The following is a 21,372-nucleotide window of genomic DNA, read 5'->3' as shown; positions in this document are numbered from 1 at the left end:
AACTAACAAAAAGTTTGCCAAACCACCCTGAACCTAGCCTTACCCATTTAAGATGTGATTTCAAACAGTACATTGTTCTTTATGACAATGCTTGCACAACTCAGCACTGCCATCTCGAACTGCACATTTTCACCTTATTCTAGAGCAGTGTTTCTCAAGCGCGGTCCTCAAGTCCCCCCAACAGGTCATGTTTTCAGGATTTCCTTAGTTTCTCACAGGTGATATAACTGTGGTGATGCCTGATTCACTGACCATAATTTGCACTAAGTGAGTGTGTTCCAACTCACCCTCCAGAAGCCTTCCTGCAGCACGGAGTGGAGCCGACCAGCTTGCAAGATACAAATATTGGAGCGAGAGGTCTTTTGGACCTTGAAACTAAATACACGTTTTCCTGCAGGTCTCAACAAGAGACAAGACATGCTGTTACATTATTGATATAGATATTTATATTTATTGCCTGTGATAACATTATTTATTATATATACTTTTTTGTATATCTGGTTTTTGACAAATAATGTATATTTGGCACATCTTGTTCTCTTGTTCCACCAGTACAGGGGATACATTTTGGGGTTTTACATTGGATACAGTTCACATCTATGCATATTTTCTATTGTCCTTGTTCGTTTTCTTGACCAAATATATTTTTAGACAAACTCCTTTCTTTCTATGCGTTAAGATTATACTGAATAAATTTATACCCTTTTTGTTTGTAGATTTTTATATGTGGGTCCATTTATTAATATATTTTTGTCTTTATTTTAGTGACATTTTGGCTGATTTAGCTTGGCATGGTACACATATTTGATATATTGTTATTTGATATATTGCTGTTTGTCTTGCATCATGCTATATACTATATGCTCTTATCTATAGTGTTTTTATTATTTTTATTCACATTGGTTTATTGTTAATATGGTGACTGCAGGGTTAAAACTTTCAGTCGCACCTGTCATGGGTTGCAACTGATTGCTCTGTATCCACTATATAAGAGCTTCACTTTTTGTATGAGTAAGGCTGCGCAAGACAGTCGAAACATGTCACATATTACCTTTCATATCTGTTTGTTTGAAATAAAGCATTCAAGATTTTAATGACCATAACTGTGCTGGACAATCCATGCTTGTTCTAATTGACCATAATTATATCACCTGTGAAAGAGTAAGGAAATCCACAAAACATGACCTGTTGGGGGTACTTGAGGACTGCACTTGAGAAACACTGCTCTAGAGCAGCTGTTTGCTACCTACCTGTGGCCCTACAGTTGTTACAAAACCACAACTTCCAGATGGGCATGCTGGGAGTTGTAGCTACTGTGATACTGTGGCAAGGAAAGGGTATATTTCCTTGGCTCACCCTGGAAAACCTCCACCTAGGGCCTAATTAATGAGGTAGCAGAGAGGGGAGGTGTTTATAAGGAAGAGATTCAGTGTAATCTTGGGTCTCTCTAGGAAACAGCAGGCTGGCTGTATGGGGGAGACATGGGCCCTGTTGAGGAAACACACAGCCGGAGCTGTGAGTGGTCCAAGAAGTGGTGTGAACTGTGAATAGCAGGTTGCAGGAGGCACATGTTTAACTGGCTAAGGGTAGCTCACCAGTTAGTAGTCAGGGCACGCTGATATGTGTAGTCAGTGACCAGACGGTCTAGGATTTTATTTTGTTCCTGCATTATGTTTGTTTTTTCCTGCAACCTGTATAAATAAAGCTGGCAAGGTGCCAGACTTGCATGAATAACCATTGTCTGCAGATTTATTGAGAGGAAACGTGTCCTGTGGCAGTGTCCAGGATGATCCCAGAGCTATCCCCAAGGAGGAATCCTTACACTACATAATAGCTTTTAAGCAGCAAGAGGTTGGAGACCATTGTTCTAGAGACTGTGGTACTTGTACCACCATAGAAACATTGCATGTCTGTAAGGGGTATTCACACTGCAAAGAATTTTCATAGTCTTGGGAGCACTTTCATGTCATTTTTCAGTATACAGTACTTGCAAAAATTGCACTATTTTGCCACGATTTGCACAATTGCTGTAAAATAGTGCCTTTGTTGCCATGATGATGCCAGAATCACAGCAAAAATTATTATTTTTATGCAGAGAAGCAATATGGACAAGGCTAGGTTCACACAATATTTTGGCTGAAAGTTTGGCACATACAGTCCCAGCCAAAATAATTTCTTGCCTTCATAATTAGGGATGAGCGAACTGAATCTGACGAATCCGAATTCGTTGTGAATTTCAGGAAAAATTAGATTCATAATAAATGCGAATATCACCATGATTCGATTGCGCGAATCGCTTCATTAAACTCCATTTAGTGCGGTCCAGGCTCCGGGGGACGGGCATCTAAAATGGCAGATCCACATGTGGGGACATGAGGCAAGGAATCCTGGGTAGGCAGGAAGGTGGGATGACCCTGAATCACATGTAGGATGCAACCTATCAGCAGCCATCCACCCCTGTGATGTCCCAGCCCTATATAATCGGCAGCCATCTTGCGGCCAGTTACATCAGCGTTTTATTACTGAGAGAGAGGGACAGACAGCAGTTTGTGTTGCACAGAAAAGCATTTTTACAGCAGCGATTCACCTCCCAGTCACATCAGTATTCTATTGCAGAGAGAGAGAGGGACAGAGAGCAGTGTGTGTTGCACAGAAAAGGTTTTTTACAGCAGTGATTCACCTCAAGCCAAAATCCAGCCTAGAAACACTGATAGGGAAGGGAGTGAGATTGAGAGGGAAAGCACTGCAGCACTGGTGTGTACAACAACTGAAAAACTAGTCAGCCAGTTAGGGTGAGCAGAGCACTAAAAGCATATTGTCATCTATTATGTGTAACCTGTGCATACATCTAAGTGGTGTACCATTTTGTTCCTGTTAAAGTCTTAAGGGCCCAGATACTGTGAAAGGCCAGCCAAAAGTACACACCTGCTGGTATTATAGACAAATACTGTTTTTAAGCGTACTGGAGTGCATTGTCCACCCCTCATAAGTGCATACCGCATACGTACATCTAAGTGTTGTACCATTTTGTTCCTGTTAAAGTCTTAAGGACCTAGATACTGTGAAAGGCCAGCCAAAAGTACACACCGCCTGGTGTTGTAGACAAATATTGTTTTAAGTGTAGTGGAGCGCATTGTCCTCCCCTCATAAGTGCATACCACATACGTACATCTAAGTGATGTACCATTTTGTTCCTGTTAAAGGCTCCAGCCACCTCCAGGCTGTCTCATTCTTCAACTATATGGTCTCCTCATGCTGCCACCAACTCCAGGCTATGTAATTCAGCCACTTTATGGTCTCCTCCTGCTGCGGCAAACTCCAGGCTATGTCATTCAGCCGCTATATGGTCTCCTCATGCTTCAGCCAACTCCAGGCTGTGTCATTCAGCCGCTATATGGTCTCCTCGCCTTCCGCCACCTCCAGGCTGTATCACTGTACCGCCATGTGGTCTCCTCATGCTGCTGGCCCATTAAATAAAACTTTTTAGTTTCATCTATTTCAAATCTTTAATTTCAATGTTAAAATTTTTTTATTTAAAGGGGTACTCCAGTGGAAAACATTTTTTAATGAACTGGTGCCAGAAAGTTAAACAGATTTGTAAATTACTTCTATAAAAAAAATCTTAATCCTTCCAGCACAATGACAGAGCCTGGAGGTGGCATCAGTAGGAGACCATATAATGCCTGAATGTCACACAGGGCCAGATTAAGAGCATCATGGCCCTGGTGCTGAAGATTGTGATGGGCCTTTTTATCAAAGTATATATATGTTCCCCTTACATATAATGATCTATGTCCTGCCCCCTCAAGGGGCATTATATGTGAGGGGCACAGGACTTGGGGCATTATATGTGAGGGGCACAGGACAGGGGGCATTATAAGTAAGGGGCAAATGTCAGGGGGGCATTATAGGTGCATTATATGGGCACATGACAGAGGGGGGCCCCTGTCATGTGCCCCTCTCAAATAATGCCCCCTGACATGTGCCACTCACAAATAATGCCCCCATGTCCTGTGCCCCTCACATATAATGCCCCATGTACTGTGCCCCTCATATATAATACCCCCTGTCCTGTGCCCCTCACATATAATACCCCCTGTCCTGTGCCCCTCACATATAATACTCCCTGTCCTGTGCCCCCACATATAATGCCCCCCTGTCCTGTGCCCCTCACATATAATGCCCCCTGTCCTGTGCCCCTCACATATAATGCCCCCTGTCCTGTGCCCCTCACATATAATGCCCCCTGTTATGTTCCCCTCACATATAATTTGCCCTTTTCTGTGCATGCACAACGCCCCCCCCCCCTCCCCCCAAGTTTTAATAATTCCCCTGTACCATACGGTGCCTGAGCACCTCTCTCCAGCTGTCACATTTCTCACACGCTTCTCCGTTCTTGCAGTGGCAGAGCTGCGGGGACATGATCTCCGGACAACGGTGCGATGATGTGACGTCATCATGCCGGCCTGCAATAGACGGCGTCCCCGCGGCTCACACTGCAAGGATGCAGCAGCGTGGTGGAGTGGGACAGCTGACAGCTCCCGCTCCACCCTTCTATAGTACAGGAGGGGCAACAATCTCAGGGGGCAATTGCCCGTTGCCCCCCTGGATCTGCCACTGGCAGCATGGAGGTGATAGAGCAGGGGTCTCAAACTCAAATTATCTGGGGGCCACTGGAGGTAGCAGCTGAGTGAGGCTGGGCCGCATGCGCCCCTTACATATAATATAATGCCCCCATCATGCACCCCTTACATATAATGCCCCCATCATGCACCCCTCATCATCCACCAGCAACACCCCCCACCATAAGTAGCACCCCCCATTCCCCCTACCCTTGTGTGGTAATAGCATGAGCTTATGGATGATGGGGTGCTACTTCTGGGGGGAGCATTAGGCAGGCAGCAGTTTCCCCACATTAGGTAGGTAGCATGTTCCCCACATTAGGTTAGTGGCAGGTTCCCCACATTAGGTAGTGGCAGGCTCCCCACATTAGGTAGTAGCAGGCTCCCCACATTAGGTAGTTGCAGGTTTCCCACATTAGATAGTAGCAGGCTCCACCCATATTAGGTAGAAGCAGGTTCCCCACATTAGGTAGAAGCAGGTTCCCCACATTAGGTAGTAGCAGGTTCCCCACATTAGGTAGTAGCAGGCTCCCTACATTAGGTAGCATTGTTGTCGCCCCCCACATATATATATATATATATATATATATATATATATATATATATATACACACACACACAGACACACAAACATATAGACACACGTACCTGTCCTGCGCTGCGCTTCTCCTCCCCGGGGCGAGTGACGTCACCGATGTCCTGCATGGGTCTGCAGAGGGACGTCACATGCGCGACGTCCCTCATCAGACTCGGGCCGGCCAACTGGAGACACGGAGGAGGGCGGGGTAAGTGAAGCCTTCCGGCATTTAATGCTGCTCGCCAGAAGCAAGGTTAAATGCCTGAAGAAGTTACCTGCATGTCCCGGGCGTCAGGCAATACAAATTTCACATTCATGGTGCGAGCCACAAACTTTCGTTCCGGAAGTTTGAGGCTTGATTGTCGCGGGTGCCGGTCGGTCTGTGCGGGCCGTTTGTGTGGGCCGACGGGCCTATTTTAATGCAGGGGCCTGGAGCTGCCGCTCCATCCGCCCCTACGTTAATCCGGCCCTGATGTCACAGCGTGGAGGTGGCGGCAGCATGAGGAGACCATATAGTGGCTGAATGACACAGCGTGGAGGTGGCGGCACCATGAGGAGACCATATAGTGGCTGAATGACCCAGCCTGGAGGTGGCAACAGCCTGACAAGACCATAGGGCCTCACAAGTGAAAAGATTAAAGGGGTACTCAGGTGGAAAACCTTTTTTTTTTTTTTTATCAACTTGTGCCAGAAAGTTAAACAGATTTGTAAATTAGAGTGGAAGAAATATGTGCATCTCACAATTATATCACCAACCGAGGACAAATGGGTAATGCACCTATATCTATGGTGCCAATAATAAATATTAGAAAAAGAGACAAAAATACCCAGACCTCAAGGAAGGTAAATTATATGAATCAATTGAAGTAAACAAGGATCGTGCTTCAATTATAATAGGATATGCAGATTTTATTAAAAATTGATATAAAATATTCCACCTCACAAGGGGCCCCTTGTGAGAGGAGTAGACAATGACCTAAAATAGACTATCACTGGTAACTAATATCACAGAATGCACTATTAAACTGGAACAGTTATAGACAAATTGCACTGAAATAGTGAAGGCAAAATATGCTGATATGGACTGAAAGAGTTAAATACCCTTAAATTGCCGGAAAGTCTCTTGGAAAACAGTCCTTTTCGCTGGAGAGATGATAATGTAATATTGTAACAAGTTCCTCTCAATGGATGGCAATGAAACAATGTTTGGTGTGTTAAACTGAGGAAGTATTAAAGTTCACAGTTGCTAGTTTCACTGTATCACTGTGTCAGGACAGATAACAGGCAGCTTTGGGGTACATTACCGGTCCTGAGAGCGGAAGACTCCCGTGAGGCTGGATGGATCTAGCACTTGGATGGTTACTGCAGGTGGGCTACCTCCGAGTCCCGGCGCTGGCAGGCGTCGGGGATGGACACTTTCAGAGGTGGCACTCGCTGGTGGAAAAGTCCTGCCGTGGAGACCAGGTCTGCAGCAGACCGGTAGTAGATGCCTCTGCCTCATGAGGGTGGCGTGTGATGTCAGTGCCAGCACCTGCAGGATGTGCTTTGATTCCACAGCTCGCTGAGGATCCACTCAAAACTAGTTGTAAATTATGGACCGGAGTGGCAAGAACAACAGGGTCGTCTCCGGACCAGCAAGGCCACAGAGGTAAGTCCAGATAAAATTTAAGTGCCAAGTACAGTCAGTGATAGTCCGCAAACTGACTAGATGCGTTTCAGGGTATATGAATGGACCCTTTCTTCAGTAGTGTTGCTCGCGAATATTCGCAATGCAAATTTTATTCGCGAATATCGCATATTCGCGAATTCGCGAATATTCGTGAATATAGCACTATGTATTCGTAATTACGAATATTCGTTTTTTTATTTATTTATTTTTTATTTTATTTTTTTTCACAGTACACATCACAGTGATCATCCCTTTCTGCTTCCAGCTTGTGTGGTGTAAAGGAGGCTGTAATACTACTGTGTGAGACCGGTGTGCAAATTTTCGCATATGCGAATTTTCGCTTATGTTAATTACTGTGTATGCTAATTTTCGCATATGTTAATTTTCGCATACGTGTATTTTCGTATATGCGAAAATAAATCGAGAATATTACGAATATGCAAATATTCGCGAATATATGACGAATATACGTCCATATATTCGCGAATATTCGCGAATTCGAATATGGCCTATGCCGCTCAACACTATTCTTCAGTAGTCATTATTTGTAAATTACTTCTTTTTAAAAATCTTAATCCTTTCAGTACATATTAGCTGCTATATACTACAGAGAAAGTTCTTTTCTTTTTGGATTTCTTTTTTTTTCTGTCCACAGTGCTCTCTGCTGACACCTCTGTCCATTTCAGGAACTGTCCAAAGCATAAGCAAATCCCCATAGCAAACCTATCCTACTCTGGACAGTTCCTGAGACAGAAAGAGGTGTCAGCAGAGAGCACTGTGGACAGAAGAAAAAAAAGAAATCCAAAAAGAAGATGACTTTGTAGTAGAAAGCAGCTAATATGTACTGGAAGGATAAAGATTTTTTTAAATAGAAGTAATTTACAAATCTGTTTAACTTTCTGGCACCAGTTGATAAAAAAAAAAAATGTTTTCCACCAGAGTATCCCTTTAATCTTTTCAATTGTGAGGCCCTATGGTCTCGTCATGCTGTTGCCACCTCCAGGCTGGGTCATTCAGCCACTATATGGTCTCCTCATGCTGCCGCCACCTCCACGCTGTGATATTCAGCCACTATATGGTCTCCTCATACTGATACCACCTCCAGGCTCTGTCTTTGTGCGGCTCTGCGACAGTGATTCTAATAGTGACGCCTCTAATCTGGATGTCATACTGAATAACAGTATTACACACCCTATGCGTGTTACAGCAAGGCAAACTGTTCTACACCCCTATTGAGGCTCTCTGTAGGCTAGAAATAGCCGTTTTTAATACAGCTTTGCCCCAAATAAATTCGGATTGAATCTAATTTTTCCGGCAAATCAGCCGAATCTAAATTTTCTAAAAATTTGCTCATCTCTATTCATAATGTGTACTCCACTGGAAAACCTTTTTTTTTTTTTTTTTTTCTTTCTTCAAATCAACAGGTGCCAGATTTGTATATTACTTCTATTTAAAAAAAAAAATCTTAATCCTTCTAGTACTTATCAGCTGCTGTATGATCCACAGGAAGTTCTTTTCTTTTTAAATTTCCTTTCTTCCTGTCCACTGTGCTCTCTGAGAACTCTGTCCATGTCAGGAACTGTCCAGATCAGGAGTGGTTTTCTATGGGGATTTGCTCCTGCTCTGGACAGTTCCTAAAATGGATAAAGATGTCAGCAGAGAGCACTGTGGTCAGGCAGAAAGGAAATTCAAAAAGAAAAAAACTTCCTGTGGATCATACAGCAGCTGATAAGTACTGGAAGGATTAAGATTTTTTTAATAGAAGTAATTTACAAATCTGTTTAACTTTCTGGCACCAGTTGATTATGAAAAAAAAAAATAAAGTTTTCCAGTGGAGTACCCCTTTAAGACTATCAGTTGTGTTGTGCAGAGGTAAGATTGGTACACAGTGTTTAGTCCTATATAACTGCTGTTCTAGTCCATATTATGGAAGGAACCACCTTACTAAGTAAAGAGCAATGACAGTCCATCATTACTTTAAGACGTGAAGGTCAGTCAGTCTAAAAAAAAATGCACAAACTTTAAATGTTTGCTCAAGTGCACTTATGAAAACTATCAAATGTTGTGATGAAACTGGCTCTTATGAGGACCACTCCAGTGAAGTATGACCGATAGTTACCTCTGCTGCACGTGATAAGTTTATAAGAGTTGCCATTCTCAGAAACCACACATGAACCGAGCCCACATAAATGCTTCACAGAGGTCAAGTACCAGACAAATTTCCACATCAGCTCTTTAGTGGAGACTGCAAGAATCAGGACTTTATGGTTGAATTGCTGCAAAGAAGACAGCGCTAAGAACCAAGAAAAATATCAGAATGGCTTGGGCTAAGAAACACAAGGAATGGACATATAACAGTGGAAATCTGTACTTTGGTCTGATGAGTCAAAATTTGAGATTTCTGGTTCCAACCGCTAAGTTGATGTGAGATGCAGAAAAAGTGAGTGGATTGTTAAAGGGTATTCCGGGTTTATACATCTTATCCCCTATCCAAAGGATAGGGGATAAGATGTATGATCGCAGGGGTCCAGCAGCTGGGGACCCCCGCGATCTTGGTGCAGCTCCAGCCACGCCCCCTCCCATAGACCTGAGTGGAGGGGGTGTGACGTCATTAGGCGGAGTGGTCGTGACGTCACATCCCCTTCTCAAAGGCAGCATCTGGCACAGAATGCCAGGGGCTGCGCAGAGATAGCAGGGGTCCCCAGCGGTGGGACCAAGCCGATCATACATCTTGTCCCCTATCCTTTGGCTAGGGGATAAGATGTAAAACCCAGAGTACCCCTTTAAAGGGGTTATCCAGGAAAAAACTTTTTTTTATATATCAACTGGCTCCAGAAAGTTGAACAGATTAGTAAATTACTTCTATTAAAAAATCTTAATCCTTTCAGTACTTATGAGCTGCTGAAGTTGAGTTGTTCTTTTCTATCTAAGTGCTCTCTGATGACATGTGTCTCGGGAACCGCCCAGAGTAGAAGCAAATCTCCATAGCAAAATAGAAAAGAACAACTCAACTTCAGCAGCTGATAATTATTGGAAGGATTAAGATTTTTTAATAGAAGTAATCAACAAATCTGTTTAACTTTCTAGAGCCAGTTGATATAAAAAATATATTTTTCCTGGAATACTCCTTTAAGGGCTATTTGACCAAGAGGGAGAGTGATGGAGTGCCGCATGAAATGACATTGCCTTTATATTCATTTCACCTAAATCCAATTTAGAGGGTTTGGGATAATTTGGACCACAAAGTTGAGAAAAAGCAGCCAACAGATGCTTAGCCGCTCTTTGACCTTCTTCAAGACTGAAAAATATTCCATGTGATTACCCTATGAAACTGAGAGAATACCAATAGAATGCAAATCTAAAGGGGGCTCCTTTCAAGCATATCCTGGAATAATACTTTTTTGTTTACTACTTGATTCAATATGTGTATCTTCATTGTTGTCATGTCTTTAATATGAATCTACAAAGTAGAACAGTGTTTTCTAAACAGCGTGCCTCCAGATGTTGCAAAACTACAACTCCCAGGATTCCTGGAAAGCCAAATGGCTCTTCAGGCATGCTGGGATTTGTAGTTTTACAACAGCTGGAGGCACACTGTTTAGAAAACACTGCTGCAGAAGAAAAAAAGAAGAAGAAAAAAGAAACTACATGTTTAACATGTCCATAGATGTAATGTCCTTCTGGCATGCATTTAACCTATCAGTATACTTTTATCTCTACGACATTGAAAAGCATATTGAACTCAATACATTTGTATGCAAAGCAGTGCATGGAATAATAATCAGCAAATGTGGTGTGAACCTGGCCTAATAGAAAAGGGCAATTATGAGATAATAAAATTCTCTTTTGCTACTGTTACTGGCACTGTCAGCATTCTAACAATGACAATATGATATCTGTATTCTGTGGAAGGTGCTAAGAAATGTTATAATGTATGCACAGCTGCTCTACTATATTAGCTGCTCAGAAGACCAGTAGTTATTTTTGTTGTTGCAATTCTTACACAAATTGGCAAAATCACTTTAACCCCTTAATGACAAAGCGTTTTTCTGTTTTTGCACTTTCGTTTTTTCCTCCTTACCTTAATCATAACCCTTACAATTTTGCACCTAAAAATCCATATTATGGCTTATTTTTTGCACCACCAATTCTACTTTGTAATGACGTCAGTCATTTTACCCAAAAATCTACGTCGAAACGGGGGAAAAAAATCATTGTGCGACAAAATGAAAGAAAAAACACCATTTTGTAACTTTTTGGGGCTTCCGTTTCTACGCAGTGCATATTTCGGTAAAAATGACACCTTATCATTATTCTGTAGGTCCATACGGTTAAAATGATATCCTACTTGTATAGGTTTGATTTTGTTGTACTTCTGAAAAAAATCATAACTACATGCAGGAAAATTTATACGTTTAAAAATGTCATCTTCTGACCCCTATAACTTTTTTTATTTTTCCACGTACGGGGAGGTATGATGGCGATATTTTTTGCGCCGTGAGCTGAAGATTTTATTGGATACATTTTTGTTTTGATCTGACTTTTTGATCGCTTTTTATTCTTTTTTTTTATGGTATAAAAAGTGACCAAATTACATTATTTTTTTACGCATTGACCTTGCGGTTTAACAAATGATATTTACGGACATTTACGCATGCCGTGATACCACATGTGTTTATTTTTATTTACACAGTTTTGTTTTTTTATGGGAAAAGGGGGGTGATTCAAACTTTTATTAGGGAAGGGGTTAAATCATCTTTATTAACTTTTTTTTTTTTTTTTTTGCAATGTTATAGCTCCCATAGGGGACTATAACATGCAGTACATTGATTCAATACAATGATCAATGCCATAGCATTGCAATGCATTGATCAGTGTTATCAGAGGTTGATTGCTCAAGCCTGGATTTCAGGCTGGGAGCAATCAATCACTGATCGGACGCGCAGGAGGCAGGTAAGGCACCCTCCTGCTGTGTCCTAGCTGATCGGGACATCGCAATTTTACCGCGATGGTCCCGATCAGCCTGACTGAGCTGCCAGGAAGCTTTCACTTTAGACGCGGCGATCAACTTTGATCGCTGCGTCTAAAGAGTTAATGTTGGACATCTGCCTGAACGGCGATGTCCGGCATTAGCCACAGGTCCTGGCTGCTGATAATAGCCGGGACTGTGCGGGTATCATGCGAGCTCAGCTCCTGAGCTCGCTTCATAACCCTCCCGTGCCGCAGCGCCATTTAGAAATAGCATTTTACGGCAAGGGGTTACAAAATGCAACAAAAATGTACTCCGTATTACACAGCCCAAAAGTTGTTATACAATAGGTGTAGAATCATTGTTTATCTATCCCTAATATACCGTACAAATGAAGGCCACCATTATCCGCACTGAAACCCAGGGGAGTATTATGCCGGAACCTGACATTTCTAAATAGGAAAAAGGCGATTATAGTCATTCTTATCTTACTGAAGAATTATTGAGCTATCACATTTTGAGGGAGAAACTAAGATAGCATTCTCAACCAATCCCACAAGACACGTGGCTGAGAAGTTATATTACATACATTAAGAAGAGCTGTATTCTAATGATCCTGAAGTAGTCCCAGGGGCGTGCGGCTTACTGTAGTATTCACCTCTGCTCCAGGCTGTGATCACTCTTAGGTTATGTTCACACGGGGGAATGTCCACACAGAATTTTTCAGCAGAGCACCGGCATGTTCTACATGTAGGACCACTCTGAAATGCGCTGTGTCATAGACGGCAATGCATTTCCATGCCAGAAGTTTTCGACACAGAAATTCTGCTATGTGAACAGCGCACCCGAATCCCATTTCAAATCAATAGGAGACTCTGCTACTGCGGAATCTATGTGTGGAATTTCTTCATGGAAATTCCATTGTGTGAACATAGCCTTACTAGTTGTGATTGACAGCCCAGGCACCTCCGATATCACTGCTCTGTTCCCTGAATAGAGGTCAATCATGCCTAGTAGGAGCTGTTACAGCCTGAAGCAGCAGTGAATACTAGAGAAAGCTGCACGCCCCTGGGACTACTTCAGGATCATTAAAATATGGAGTTGGGCAGTTTAAAAGGACCGGGATACTGTGCATTGCTAAATGGTCACAATACATTAACAATATACACATAATAAGGTGCACAACATAAGATACAAAATGAATATTCAGTTGCTCAGTTTCCACTAGCCCATAGTCTAGGAGGGATACGGCCATAGCTGTTATTGGGTACTAGTCAGGGGTCAAGTCCTGGGGGAAAAAAGTGTAGGAACTCACCCAAGATTTCCATTTAAGGGCTGGTCCCATTTCAGCTAATGGGAACTGTGTTCCTGCTGTGGAAAAAGTGCAGGATCTTAGTTCCCACACGTTCCTGCAGAACTTGAGACCTGGTACTAGTCTTTTAATTTGTTTGCATGGTACATAGCCCTATACTTATTGCTGCATCAAAGAGGGTCTGACATAGGAAATTGTAACAAAGAAAGGTCCCGGCACTCATTTTTTCTTGCTCAATCTCAAAGTGTTTATTTATGCATATACAGCATACATGACAGACAGTGCGCGTTAAGGCTAAGCAGCCTTTCTCAACTGTGTATCGGTATCCGTTGGGACGCATCATATATGATATCATCCGACTCACAGATACCACATCATCACAACTAATTCATCAATGAGAAACACATACGTGAAACCAGTAAATACTTGTATCCTTCCATGCGGATTCTTCTTGAAGTAATCTTTCAGTTAACCCTTTGTAGAAAATGCAAAGAATAAAGGTCTGATACTGTTACCAACACAGCGCAGTGCCGACCCTGATCTGCTATACTCCATATAGGAAATGAACTGTTATATTCATATACTCATAGTAAGATGGGCACTGTGTTAGCACTTCCATTACCTAGTAGGATAAATATCCAAGTGGGTGCTTAGCACCAGGACCTGACCTTGCATCACAAATCATTGTACAAAAAATCCAAAGAGGAAACAGCATTCCTAAATCTCCAAGCAAAAAGTGGATTTCTTCACCCATCTGACATACATTCATAGCGACGCTTCGGCTCTACAATATAATGCCAGCTATGCCTGTATGTCCGATGGGTGAATAAATCCATTTTTTTTTTGGACATTTAGGAGTGCTATTTCTTCTTTGGATTTTTCGTGCGGTTATAGTCAGGTGTTGTTGTGTGTTTTAAATTGATTTTATATTTTTGTCTGGTCTTTTTTACTGTATACATGTGTAATAAAAGTTGTGTACAAATTTTTATTTATGTATTGTGTTGGTGGTTGTACAATTATTCCTTGCTGTCTTTTTCTTTTGTGATTATGAGTCTGGCAAGAATTTCACCTTTGAGTGTGGTGTAATTTCTGGAGTCTTGCTCACTCGCTCTATGACTCTATTAAAGGGGTAATCCGGGAAAAAACTTTTATATATATCAACTGGCTCCAGAAAGTTAAACAGATTTGTAAATGACTTCTATTAAAAAATCTAAATCCTTTCAGTACTTATGAGCTTCTGAAGTTAAGGTTGTTCTTTCCTGTCTAAGTGATCTCTGATGACACGTGTCTCGGGACCCACCCAGTTTAGAAGAGGTTTGCTATGGGGATTGCTTCTAAACTGGGCGGTTCCCGAGTCACGTGTCATCAGAGAGCACTTAGACAGAAAAGAACAACCTCAACTTCAGAAGCTCATAAGTACTGAAAGGATTTAGAAGTCATTTACAAATCTGTTTAACTTTCTGGAGCCACTTGATATATAAAAAAAAAGTTTTTTCCTGGATAACCCCTTTAAAGATCAGATAAGCCTCCAAATTATCTGTGGGTGTTATCTTTTGGAGTGAAGCTTGCACTGCGGCCCTTATGGTTGTTTGTTCAGATTGGATCCCTTGTATGCCAGACACTTGTTGACACATTGCCTGAGCTCCTTGCTGCTGCCCCCTATGTGCCTCGCTTTGCTCCATCAGCAGATGACTGGTTTCTTGTTGCCAAACATTAGCCCCTCCCTGAGCCTGGTACTGCTGTATGCTCGCTTGCATCAGTTGAATTAACAGCTCCACCAAAGCACTTGACTGGCCCTACAATTTAGTAGCTGACTTAAAGTGGTATTCCAGGAAAAAGCTTTTTTTTTATATCAACTGGCTCCAGAAAGTTAAACAGATTTGTAAATTACTTCTACTAAAAATCTTAATCCTTTCAATAATTATCAGCTGCTGAAGTTGAGTTTTTGTTTTCTGTCTGGCAACAGTTCTCTCTGCTGACATCTCTGCTTGTCTCGGGAACTGCATAGAGTAGAAGAGGTTTGCTATGGGGATTTGCTTCTAAACGGGGGCAGTTTCCGAGACACATGTCATCAGAGAGCACTTAGATAGAAAAGAACAACTCAGCAGCTCATAAGTACTGAAAGGATCAAGATTTTTACAAATCTGTTTAACTTTCTGGAGCCAGTTGATATATAAGAAAAAGTTTTTTTCCTGGATAACCCCTTTAAACCTGGCATATATGGGTAGAAAAGTCCTTTTAGTGTGTGTCTCTTTAAGGTCCCTTTCACACTCCAGGTATTATCCTCTAAAAACCTCCGCCATTACTCCTGTCGAATACTCCTGAAAATGGCTGTCAAAAAATCCCATTCATGTCAATGGGGTTATGTGAACATCCTTTAGCATCAGTTATGTCAGTTTTTACTAATCTCCGTTATTTTTGCCGGGACAAAAGACTGTGCATGCATTCATTTTTGTTCCGGCAAAAATAAAGGTGAAATAACGTATGTTAAAATTTTACATTGAAGTCTATCAGAAACGGATGTTCCCGAAAAACCACCGTTATTATCTGTTATTGTCCGTTTTTTTATGATCTGTTTTTTTGTACTGAGCATGCTCAGTACAGCATTACCACCAGGAAGTCACATGGAAATAAAATAACGGACGTTATTTTGACAGAATGTCCATAAAAATTGGTCATCAGTTATCATCCGTTGTGTTCAGTTATATTATCCATTTTTTCATGACCCGTTATTGCTGAATAACGGGTGTCAGAATTCAGGAACATAACTGTAGTGGGGATAAGATGTCAGATAGCAGCAGCAGGACCCCCAGGATCTTGACTGCAGCACCCACCTAAATGGCTTCCGGTAACGCTGGAGGCTTCGGATCCCAACCACGCGAGCGAAAGAGCGCGACGCCACGACTCCGCCCCCGTGTGACGTCACGTCCCGCCCCTCAATGCAAGTCTATGGGAGGGGGGTGACATCACACGGGGGCGGAGACGTGACATCACAACGCTTTGGGCCCCGTTATCAACAGTAATCAGACCCGGAGCGAACACGTTCCGGGGACTGATTTTAACGGAGTGCTGCATGCAAGATAATGGGGGTCCCCAGTGGCGGGACCCCCGCGATCAGGCATCTTATCCCCTATCCTTTGGATAGGGGATAAGATGTCTAAGTGCCGGAGTACCCCTTTAAACAGGGCTTTTTCTGTCTATATTTTTCAGTAAAAAAAAACCTTCACACTCCAACATAAACACAAAATAATAAATAAACGTTACAATGCCCCCATTTTGAGGCAGAATTGATAAAAATCTAGTTCTGATAACATGACATACCAAAGTTCCTAGCAAGCCATATTTCACCGGGGATTAACTATTTCTGGATTTTCAATAGCTCACCCAGCCTTTCCGAGATGTGCACTTCCTGAAACCAAGTGGAATTATAGCGATCCTCCGTAGACATTGCTGACACTTGAACACATCACCATTTTCCAGTCCCTTTTTAACTACTCATGAACCATTTTTTTTATAATTGTTTATTTAAGAGAGGATTATTATTTTCCAATCAACCGATATACAGAAAGCAAAAATACTCGTGAACCATTTTTTATGCTAGAGCAAGCAAGCTGATAGCCACCTCTGCACAGATAACAACAGATAAGAACACATAACAAAGTGTGTAAACCAGATAATGGTATCTCAGTTACTGCCACCGGCCTTCTTCTCTGAACTTGATCCCTGTAAGTTAATACCTTACTTCTCGTTCATGCTTATATTGTTTCTCGTAGAGATATTTGTAAATAATTGAAACTTATGTAACATACAATACGTTCAAAATGCTTTCTGATATTTTAGTATTTTTTTTGTTGAGGCACAGTGCAAAAATAATAAAAAAAATTTAAATTAAATTTCCCCATCATTCTGCACTCAATACCCCATAATGACAAAGTGAAAACTACAAATTTCGCAAAGAACTAAAATTTTTACAAGAACATGAGTATTCAGACTCTTCCCATTTCTCTTAATCATCTCTGAGATGTTTCTACGCCTTGTTTCCTACATTTTGATTGGAGTCATCTGTGGAGAGCAAACATGAGGTAGGAAAAACTGCCTGTAGAGCTCAGAGCGGGATTTTAAGGAGGCCTTAATCTCTAGAAAGGTGCAAAAATTCTGCTGCATTAAAAGTTACCAAGAGCACAGTACCCTTAATAATTCTTAAAAGGAAGTAGTATGAAACAGCCAAGGCTCTTCCAGCTCTACAACACTATATAATCGGGGGAGAAGTACCTTGGTAAGAAAGATGACCACAAACCCAATGGTCACTCTGGCTTAGCTCCAAACATCCTATGGTTAGATGGGAGAAACATCCAAAGGTCAACAATCGCTGCAATACTCCGATAATCTGGGCTTTATGGCAGAGCAGCCAGAAAGAAGCCTCTCCTCTGGAGATAAGCGAAATTACAGAAATGTGATTTGTCACGAACCTCGCGGCTCGGCGTTTGCTGACTTTAGCCTGCACAAACCCAGGGTCGGATGGTATTAACCCTTAATGTCACATGACGCCACTGTAGTCTTGGTATCTCCCGGGATTACTACAGGTCCGGGGAACTCCGTCTCCCTACAGGCTAGCAAGGAAAGAATTGACTCCACACTAGGTTGCAGTTTAACGGAGGCTTTACTAACTTGAAGATAGGTGGTACATTCTCCACAGCGCTCAACCAAAGTCTCCCAAAGGTTTAACAGACAGTCTCTAGAGAACCACACAGCTTGCAGTGCCTGGACTTGATATTGCATATATGCTTGGCTCTTACGGCCGGACTAGGAGTTTTAGGTCTGCGCTATATTAGGCTTGAGATTAAAGTCACTTACTGAAGTGTCGGAAGATTTGTAGCTTTTCGCCGGAAGATATTGAATTGTCCTTTAGGGATTCTCTGATCAAGGCTGAAGTAAAGGCTTGATATTTCTCCACTCTGTACTCTGAACTGAAATGAGTTGCTGTTTCTTCACTCTGACCTCCTGAACTCTTCTGCACTCCACCTCTGAACTCCTGAACTGAACTCCTCTACTCCTCCACTCCAGACCTGAACTGCTCTACATAGGAAATGCCACCCCTTATCAGGGAAGGCTAAACTAAAGCCCATTGGCCAGGCAGCTGTGGATCATAGAGTTGTCTGTATCCCCTTTAGGATTTACAATAAAGTTACATACAGGTAATAACATAATATAACACCTTACACAAAAGTTTAGTCTAGCCCTCAGTCCTCCACTCTCACATACCCTGACTGAGCATGAGGTTGCTAGGCAACATACTTAAAGCTCCAGATACCTAATAACAGATTATTAAGTTATAACAGCGCAAATACACATTAGAAATGGTTGAGTCCCTGCAGGGAAGCCCCCAGGACACTGGAGGTCTCAACCTGACAGGGCCTACAATACCTTTACACAATGTACCTGTACTGGGACACCACATTGCCTCATACTTTTTATTTTCACAAGCGGTAAAAGGAAAAAAATACCCCCAAAATTTGTAACGCAATTTCTCCTGAGTACGGAAATATGTGGGTGTAAAATGCTCTGCGGACGCACAACAGGGCTCAGGAGTGAGAGAGCACACTATGTACATTTGAGGCCTATATTGGTGATTTGCACAGGGGTGGCTGATTTTACAGCGGTTCTGACATAAATGCAAAAAAAAAATACCCACATGTGACCCCATTTTGGAAACTACACCCCTCCAGGAACGTAACAGGGGGTATAGTGAGCCTTAATACCCTACAGGTGTTTGACGAATTTTCTTTAAAGTTGGATGGGAAAATGAAAAAAAAGAAAATTTTTAACTAAAATGCTGGGAAAATAGGAAAAAAGCCCTCAAAATTTGTAACCCCATTTCTTCTGAGTAAGAACATACCCCATATGTGGATGTAGAGTGCTCTGCGGGCAAACTACAATGGTCAGAAGAGAAGGAGCGCCATTTGGCTTTTGGGTGGAAAATTTGTCCGGAATTAAAGGCCACATGTGTTTACAAAGCCCTTATAGTGCCAGAACAATGAACCCCTCCACATGTGACCCCATTTTGGAAACTACACCCCTCATGTAATGTAATAAGAGGTACAGTGAACATTTATGCCCCACAGGTGTTTGAGAGATTTTTGGAACAGTGGTCCGTGAAAATGAAAAATGTAATTTTTCATTTGCACAGCCAACTGTTCCAAAGATCTGTCAAACGCCAGTGGGGTGTAAATACTCACTGCACCCCTTATAAAAAATTTTGAGGGGTGTAGTTTCCAAAATGGGGTCACATGTGGGGGGGGGGGGGTCCACTGTTCTGGCACCACGGGGGGCATTGTAAACGCACATGGCCCATGACTTCCATTCCAAACAAATTCACTCTCCAAAAGCTCAATGGCGCTCCTTCTCTTCTGAGCATTGTATTTTGCCAGCAGAGCCCTTGACGTCCAAACATGGGGTATTTCCATACTCAAAAGAAATGGAGTTACAAATTTTGGGGGTCATTTTCTCCTATTACCCCTTGTAAAAATGTAAAATTTGGGGAAAAACCAGCATTTTAGTTAAAAAATGAAAATTTTTCCTTTACACATACAACTTTAACAAAAAGTTGTAAAACACCTGTGATGTGTTAAGGCTCACCGTACCGCTTGTTACGTTCCTTGAGGGGTGTAGTTTCCAAAATGGTATGCCATGTGGGGGGTTTTCTGCTGTTCTGGCACCATAGGGGCTTCCTAAATGGGACAGGCCCCCCAAAACCATTTAATCAAAATTCACTCTCCAAAATCCCATTGTTGCTCCTTCCCTACTGAGCCCACCGAACACTTGACATACACATATGAGGTATTTCCTTACTAAAGAGAAATTGGGTTACAAATTTTGGAGGACTTTTTCTCCTATTACCCCTTGCAAAAAATCAAAAACTGGGTCTACAAGAACATGCGAGTGTAAAAAATGAAGATTTTGAATTTTCTCCTTCACTTTGCTGCTATTCCTGTGAAACACCTAAAGGGTTAACACGCTTACTGAATGTCATTTTGAATACTTTGAGGGGTGCAGTTTTTATAATGGGGTCATTTATGGGGTATTTCTAATATGAATGCCCTTCAAATCCACTTAAAAACTGAACTGGTCCCTGAAAAATTCTGATTTTGAAAATTTTGTGAAAAATTTGAAAATTGCTGCTGAGCTTTGAAGCCCTCTGATGTCTTCCAAAAGTAAAAACATGTCAACTTTATGATGCCAACATTAAGTAGACATATTGTATATGTGAATCAATATATAATTAATTTGGTCTATTTTCCTTACAAGCAGAGAGCTTCAAACTTAAAAAAAAATGCAAAATTTAATTTTTTCATCAAATTTTGGAATTTCTCACCAAGAAATGATGCAAGTATTGGCGAAAATTTACCACTAACATAAAGTAGAATATGTCATGAAAAAACTCTCGGAATCAGAATGAAAGGTAAAAGCATCCCAGAGTTATTAATGCTTAAAGTGACAGTGGTCAGATGTGCAAAAAATTGCCACGTCCTACACTGAAAATTGGCTGGGTCCTTAAGGGGTTAAGGGGTATTCCAGGATTTTTTTTTTTATTTGACTATGCTACAGGGGCTGTAAAGTTAGTGTAGTTCATAATATAGTGTCTGTACCTGTGTGTGATGGTTTTCTCAAAATTCTTCTGTGATTTTTACCCCAATATTTATTTTTCACAGCATACAAAATGACTACTGTCTCAGATTTTTCCCAGGTTGCAATGTGGCCAAGACCTGACTCACTAGTCAGCTGAAGACAGGGAGCCTGTCTGCTTCAATGGGTGGAGAGATCGCTTGGTGGGAGAGAGATCAATCTGCAACTAATGCAACAGCTGTAGGCACCTTGATTGAAAACCACAGGTCTTTTGAATGGATGCAGCTCATTTATGTTTCAATGGGTGGGGTGGCTAATGTGTGGGAGGGAGGAAAATTGAATTATGGGATTTGTAGGCTAAAGAAGAAAACTCCAACAGGAAATACCAGTTCACAAAAAGCTAGCCACAGTGTTATGGTAATATCACAACACAGCCGTTTAGCCAAGCGCAAATCCTTCCTAAGCATGTCCATTACTGTCTGCCAGGTACGGACTAAAATCACCTTATGGTGGATAACCCCTTTAAACATATCAGTAAATGTGAATCAATGTCTAATGTGTGTGCAAAAATAAGTTGACCGGAGTCACAATCTGACTCTG

The 21,372-nt window shown here is 41.8% G+C and overlaps 1 protein-coding gene across 1 annotated transcript in view; it reads left to right on the top strand.

Moving 5' to 3' along the window:
• The first annotated feature begins 6,551 nt into the window (after positions 1-6,551).
• The window catches only part of NSUN2 (NOP2/Sun RNA methyltransferase 2), a 152,983-nt gene continuing 138,162 nt past the window's right edge, over positions 6,552-21,372 (top strand). Inside the window, exon 1 of the mRNA XM_056520921.1 lies at positions 6,552-6,847. Within this exon, the coding sequence (XP_056376896.1) occupies positions 6,715-6,847 (133 nt within the window). The 5' untranslated portion in view covers positions 6,552-6,714. The remainder of the gene's footprint in view (positions 6,848-21,372) is intronic.

This window comes from Hyla sarda, chromosome 5 (assembly GCF_029499605.1).
Source record: "Hyla sarda isolate aHylSar1 chromosome 5, aHylSar1.hap1, whole genome shotgun sequence".
NCBI classification, from domain to species: Eukaryota; Metazoa; Chordata; class Amphibia; order Anura; family Hylidae; genus Hyla; species Hyla sarda.
The sequence above is the reverse complement of the archived record's forward strand: the minus strand, read 5'-3'. Positions and strand labels throughout refer to the sequence as shown.